The sequence below is a fragment of the Ochlerotatus camptorhynchus genome, unplaced genomic scaffold, assembly GCF_037179485.1.
Source record: "Ochlerotatus camptorhynchus isolate MF236.1 unplaced genomic scaffold, CSIRO-AGI_Acam_v1.1 ptg000316l, whole genome shotgun sequence".
Taxonomy (NCBI): Eukaryota; Metazoa; Arthropoda; class Insecta; order Diptera; family Culicidae; genus Ochlerotatus; species Ochlerotatus camptorhynchus.
In genome coordinates, this window is record NW_027040804.1 from 2,844,882 (window position 1) to 2,852,135 (window position 7,254).

Consider the following 7,254-nt stretch of genomic DNA (forward strand, 5'->3'; position numbering starts at 1 on the left):
AACAACAACAACAACAACAACCGGATGTTTTGAAGCAGTTCCAGGAAGCGAAGGCAGTGGTAAGAAACATTCATGGGAGGACTTTGTCGCAAAAACATCTCCGAGCAGCACAACGGCATAAATGTGCCAGACGATGAACACTAGACTGATGCAAAATTTGAATTTTTCGTTCCACAGCGTTCCAACAGTTTAAAATCGGGTCCTGATTAGCCTCCGAAAGTTTAAACTCAGTTGATAAGAAACTGACTTGGCACAAACCATTTGAAGTTTATATGGCAATTACTTTGCCATACAATCTATTGCTTTTCGCATGAGAATTTTTATCAGCTACAACTTTGCAGAAAATCGTTTTTCAGCCAAACGTCAAATTAAATAGTTATCAATAGTTTAGGAGATTGATAATCTTATGACAAGTTTAAGCAACTGTATTGTGAGCAACACTGTATTCTGCAGTGTGACTTAGTAGCCATGATTTTTGTCCTCTATTCTACGCGCCATAAACACCAATGTTGCCTGCTGAACAGTTAATTGAGCATAATCATAAGACATCACTAACTTGAATCATTAATAATTTGTGTACCTCACATATGATCGAAAAGTGGTCTTGAACAAACTTGTAGCTGAGAAAATTTTCAACAAGCGCAATTATCATTTTATAAAGTAGAGTAAACTGGTGAATTTTGAGATAGATATGAACCGAAATTATGATTTCCCCATAGTAATTTCCATATAAACTTCAAATGGTTTGTGCCAAGTCAGGTTCTTACTAAATTAGTTCAATTTTTGCGAGGATAATCAGGACCCAATTTGGAACCGTTTGAGCACTGTGGAGCGAAAATTTCAAATTTTGCATCAGTCTAATGAACACCCTGAGGGGTAAGCGACAGCACAACAAGGCGGTTATCAAACGACCCGAGGGTTACACGGATAAGGTAGAAGAACTAGCAGAAGAACTGGCGAAGCACTACGGCGAGAGATCGGCGACCTGTAGTTATCCCCCACTGTTCCAAGCAGCGAAGGAAAGAGTGGAACGGGATCGCGTGGACTCTCTTCCAGACACCAACAACATCTATAATTCGAACTTCACCCTGGATGAGCTTCTGTGGGCACTCGACAAAGGACGTAGTGTCTCTACAGGTCTTGAATCGGTACTTCGGCGACGTCTGCCTGTATCCGTCAAGATCTCGTTACTGGAGCTTCTAAACAGAATGTGGTGTATTGGCGTGTACCCTATCAGCTGGCGAACCGGAATAATAGTGCCGATTCCGAAGCCGAATTCATCTGAGTCTGGTCCTGCAGCTTTCCAGCCCATCACTCTGACCAACTGTATCGCGAAGGTGTTCAAACGCAATTTTGAATTTTAGAGCTGGGATGGACATTATTTCCTCTGCCATGTTATGAATCACATTGCTTGTTAATCAACATTCAGGCATTGAAACAGCGTCGGGATTATGCTACGGTCTCTTCTGTGAACAATATCACTTCACAACGCATTGACTCAGTTTATTTATTATCAAGACTTAATTTTTAGCGGCGCCGGTGGTGTAGTGGTAAGCGTGATTACCTCTCACCCCAGCAGGCATGGGTTCAATCCCAGTCAGCACCGCCGGGATGTTCTGAAGCATAACATCTCTTATCACGCCTTCCTTCGGAAGGGGGAAGTGAAGCCGTTGGTCCCCGGTTCATGAGTTGATGGGTCGATAGGTAGAGTCCAGGTGTGGGAGCTGCCTCCCTGGCGTTGGTAGCATTGGTGCCCAGCACGGAAAACAAATCAAGGAAAAAAATCAAGTGTATTGCACATTGAATAACACTACTGTTCAAAACAGATGGATTTGGAGTGTTTTGCATTTCCATGCGATGTAAATTGCTTGATCGGCAAGCTACACATCGAAAACATGAGTAGTGACTTGATCCTCATCAACCAGTCTCATATATGAGAACAACCGTAGGCCAGTGAGATCAAAAGAAGATAACGGCAGCAGTACACCTCACAACAGTCCAGGATCAAAGGGAAGCTCTGCCTCTGGCAGCATTGTTTATATAGTTTTCGATTCAATTTTATAGTCGGTAAAGTACATTATTGTAGAACATTGAACTATGATGTGCTATTGATATCACCATGTGAGGCACATAAACTTCAAGTGTGCCCCAATTCGAACCAACAGTGTTGAGGCATGCATAATATTCACACATGAAATGGATGTGTTCCAACAATAAGTGAAAAATTAAGTGTGAGACACACGGTGATGACGTGTGGAATTTTTTAAGTGTACGCTCGGTGAAGGCTATTTTAACGCCAGGAAGAGCTCTGGATGAACAAAAACCTGGTGTGGACTTGCTGGAACAATAGTAGCAAATTAATAACAGACATGGTCAATCAACTAGGATTGGTGGAATTTCGCCTTTCTGGTAATGATGGAAATGATGGATGATGAAAAAATATATAAATCGAATATTGTCTACTCCTCTCTAAAATCAAACGAACCTATGGAAGCACCCCTCATTGCACGACGAACTGCAAAACTATTCCAAACTATCGCCCACCATACTCGGGAGGGATCACGTGAAACTATTTCTGCTGCAACACACCCTCAGTGGAAAACGTTGCAAAACATTCCCTCGGCCCGGGAACAGCTCGTCCAGCACTTAGGTACCTACCGGCATGCAACACACAACTATTTTTCCTCAAACAAGCACCCAAGCGAGAGAGTGAGCAATAAGCGACGAACTTCCTTGTATGTTGGTATATCCTTCCTACGTGTGCTGCGAGGTGGCAACAAGCGCCGTATCACCTTCAATGAAAAAAATATATGCCTCCACGTAGATTCGCGTGTTCTGCATATGCTCGGACAGTTTGGTTCCTCATCGAGGATATATTCCGCTAATTTGCATAATCGATTCCTTTGCTCTATTCCACATTCTATACGCTCCCAGTCCTTCGTTTTCTTCGGTGTGTGTGCGAATATATGTGTTACAGCTGCCGCTATTTTCGCCTGCCCGCTGCTGCACTGCACCTCTATTTGTAGGTGAAGGAAGTGAAGGAAATTTGAATTCCGTGAACTTTTCAATGAACTCTCCCGAAAATGATGTTGAGCGGGGAAGGCGTGGATGCGTGGTGGCCGTTGTTGTTGTTGTTGTTGATGTATGCATTTGCTAAACAAATTTGGTTCTCTGCCATGTGGGTGGGATTGAATTACGCAGACAGCAGAAGCAGGGTGGTGGTGACGCCGTTTATTGACTGTGACGGGAGACTAGATACGGTTCGGGTGAAAGGAATATGTTTGCGGGTTGGATTTAGTGGATAGCAGCACGTGGGGGAGGATTTCTGTTGCTAGAAGTGAATTTTGTTTAATCGAAATATTTATAGACAACGCGATGCGTTGCAATGGCAGGGTTCCCCCAACCCTGCGGCAGTGCTTTCAACCGTCATTCGGGTGAATTCCTCGAATATAAGGGACAGGCCCATGCGTGCCAAGAAATTGGGCTATGCAGAAAGGAAATAATAAACAGGTCGTCTATGTCTTTCGATAGGCGAAAGTGTTTAGTTGTTATGCAGAAATTTGCCTTTCCAGCATATTTTGTCACACGCAATTATGCGTGGTTCATAATTTGATGTTGATAGCTGTGAACAGACAACTTGTGGCTTTGAATTTGGTCCAAGGGAATTTCAAAGCAACATAAACTATCACGCATAAGTTTTGGGAAATGCCATAGTTTGCGTTTGTTTACGTCTAACACATCAAGCTTCTTTGAATTAAACTTTATGTTACTGCCAGTCCAGCTTTGAAGCTTCATCGACATAGATTGATTTTTTTTATGAATTTTACCATGGCTTATGTTTACCTAGAGAATGAGTACTTAAGGGGGTTGGATTTCAATAGATCTTTAGCGGGAATGACACTGATTAAGACTGCAGATGATTGCCAAAATACCCTCGAAAAGCTTACTTCGACATCCACGAAATTTCTACCACCTTTCTCAAAAAATTTCTTTAGATTTCCCGAGGATTCTTCAATTTACTAGCAAAACTTATTCCGATTTTCCGAAAATCTCTGCCAACTTCCTCCAAATGCATCTTCTGACCGTCTCAAGGTGTCTTTCAAGTCTCTTCAAATGATTTCCCAGATTCTGTCATCCATCTTCTTTCAATAATTTCTTCCGATATTTCTCGGAGTTTTCCCTACTTCCCCGAATATTTCATCCGATTTGCTTTTATTTCCTTGATTTGTTTTCCGTCGATCTTGTTTTCCGTGCTCCCACACCTGGACCCTACCTATCGACCCATCAACTCATGAACCGGGGACCAACGGCTTTACTTCCCGTGATCAGAGATCTTATGCCTCAGAATATCCCGGCGGCGCCGACTGGGATTGAACCCTGGCCTGTTGGGGTGAGATATAAACACGCTTACCATTTACCCGATTTTCTGAAAGTTTCTTTCAACTTCCTCGAAAAGTTTATTTATATCTTTAAAAAATCCATACGACTAGTTAAGTTACTTCTAACTAACTCCAAAAATTGGATTAAATTTCCCCGGATGTTTAATCAAAGCCCCTCCAAACTTTTTTTTTTTGTTATTTGCATGGATTTTTTTTCCAACACCTTCCAAAAGATTCTTCCAACCCAAAATCCTCTAAAAGTTTCTTCATATTACTAAAGGAAGTTTCAACTAACTCCCTCCTAAAGTATCTTTCCCCATCCTCCGGAATTTAAACAACTGATTGACTTTCAAATAGCACAAAATCTTCTGACCACCTCAAGCTTTATTTTCGTTCTCGAACATTTCGAGCAACTTAAATTTCTGAATCTTCCCGGAGGTCGTCTTTGGGAATTGTTCAACTATCCTCAAGTGCCTTGGGATCTTAAAATTTGACAGCCGTCCTTGACAAAACTCCCTAACCCCCTCCAGTGTCACTGCTTCCTCCTTAACCGAGTCCATTACCCTCACAAATGCACAAATTTCCTCCACCAACCGCTCATCCGGAACTCCGATGCAGTAAGTTTCCAGCAGGTCAGGATGGGTGTTCAGCACATCCTCAATCTCCTTGGGGTACACATTTTCTCCGCCTCTGATGATAACTTCCTTCATCCGACCGACCACCGTTCCGTACCCGTCCGGCCGAAGCACAAACTGGTCACCCGTTTTCAACCACCGATCCGCAGCGATCACCTCTTTCGTCTTGAGGTCGTCTTCCCAATAGCCAAGCATGGTGCCGTACCCTCGGAGCCACAGTTCTCCCGGTGTCCCATAAGGCACCGCATTACCGTCGCTATCAACGACCTTTGCCTCGAAATGCTCCATAACTCGTCCCACCGTAGACAGAGCTACGTCCGTTGAATCCCCCAGGTCGGACGTGAAAGTAGCCCCCGAAGCTTCCGTCATTCCATATCCAGCGAGGACCTCTCGCACACGCATGGCTTCCTTAACTTCCAAAATCAGATTCGGCGAGCAACTGGAAGCTCCGATCAGGGCAAAGTCGATCTCAGGAAGTTCCCTGCTCTCCCGGCGAAGTTCGTTCAGCAAATCCACGAACATGGTTGGAGTTCCGTAGATAAGGGTGCACCTGAAAAATGCATGAATGAGTTAGGAGCTCTAGAAATCAAAATTGAATGCATACTTTTCCTCGCTGATTGTCTTCAAGGACGCCGTGGCTTGGAACCCAGCGGACGGGAAGACCAGCGTAGTCCCGTAGTTGAGCGATGCCATAGCTCCGAGGGACATGCCAAATACATGGAACAGCGGAACCTGTACACATATACGGTGTTGTTTACGATCCAATTCCAATCGGTGTGCCGAATGAGTTCCATTGTTGATGACTCCAAAGTGAGACAACAGGGCAGCTTTCGGTTGACCCGTTGTTCCGGAGGTGAACATCAGGCAGGCCCCGTCGTCTGGGGAGATGGACGCTTGAAGGGACTCTATTTTGGAGATTTCCTGCTCGGAAGGGATTTGCATCAATTCGTTCAGGGTCATGGTGCCGCTGTGAATAAAGATTTGGTTGGATTAAGATCAAGAAGGTACCAAATAGGAATACCAAGCAACGTACGGTAGCTTTTTCGCTTCTGTATCCACGATGACCATTTTCAAGGAAGGAACTGTGGCAGCTTTTAGTTTTCCAGGAGAGCTATCGGCAAGCTCCGGCATCAACTGACACAGCATATCGTAGTACTTCTGCGTTCTGAAGCTCTCGATGGTTACCAGGGCTTTCACTTGTACTTTGTTCAGTGCGTATTCAATCTCTGGCAGTTGGAAGGCCGGATTTATCCCAACCTAGAAATGTGCCGGATGGGAGCATGAAGTATTTTGAGCGTAGCGTTTGGCCTAGTCTACTTACAGCAATCATTCCGGCACGAGCCACGGCCAAATTGGTCAGATAGTAAGCCGAGCAATTTGGAGCCCAAATTCCAACGCGATCGCCCTTTTCCAAACCAAGCAGATGAAGACTACTGGCGATGCGATCAACCTAGAAGAGATTCTAAAATTGGTCTTATGTTCGTCACAAACCGATCAATGGTACAACCTTGTCCATAACGTCGGAAAACGAGAATCGCTTAGCTTCATGGCAGGACACCAACGCTTCATTGTTCGGGTAGTTCTCCGCTGCCTGCCGCAGATGCTGCCCAATGTTTCTGTACAGCAGTGGTTTGGCATCCGGGAGGTGAACGTAGCTCTGATTATCGACAGCCGATGATTGGACTTCGATCCCAGATGAGTATGAAACTTTCGGTGATATGTGGAGCAGTCTGTGATAGAGGAGCAGCTTATCAATATCAACCGTTGCAATGTGAACATTTACGAAAAACTAATCGTTCCCTACCTCCGTTGAACCACACAAACAGCAAAGCGCGCACTTCGAAGCATTTTGAAGCCGAAAACTGTGATCAAACTTTGAGCCTATCTTCTCCGGGAGGGAACTTTGCACAGTGATTATGGAATCTGCACTCTTTGTAAACTGCTGACCTACCGTTTGCGTTTGTTCAAAATGAGCTAATGAGATGCTGTCGTCGTCGTTGCAACAATGAGAATGATGCTCAACGTCCGAAAATTCGAGTCAAGTGTCGGTAATCAGTGCCGCCGCTACAAACGGTGCTCGCGAAACATAATCACAATCTCGTTGGGCTGGTGATAGTAGTGTCTTTTTAGAGCATGGAAGTGGTGGTGTGTAGATTGAAATACGGAAACATGAAAACAAACGAGTTAATCTCATGGGGTAAAGGTACCTAAAACGCAACAGAGCTTAAATTAAATTATAA

General features: G+C 44.3%; 1 protein-coding gene across 1 annotated transcript; it reads right to left on the reverse strand.

Moving 5' to 3' along the window:
• Window positions 1-4,756: 4,756 nt before the first annotated feature.
• On the reverse strand, window positions 4,757-7,016 carry LOC135707674 (medium-chain acyl-CoA ligase ACSF2, mitochondrial-like). The gene is made up of 6 exons (XM_065229523.1): window positions 6,819-7,016; window positions 6,522-6,744; window positions 6,336-6,464; window positions 6,048-6,271; window positions 5,619-5,981; window positions 4,757-5,564 (listed from the first exon to the last, which is right to left on the reverse strand). Exons 1-6 carry the CDS (start codon window positions 6,860-6,862, stop codon window positions 4,757-4,759), a joined length of 1,791 nt encoding a protein of 596 aa, XP_065085595.1. The 5' UTR covers window positions 6,863-7,016.
• Window positions 7,017-7,254: the final 238 nt, after the last annotated feature.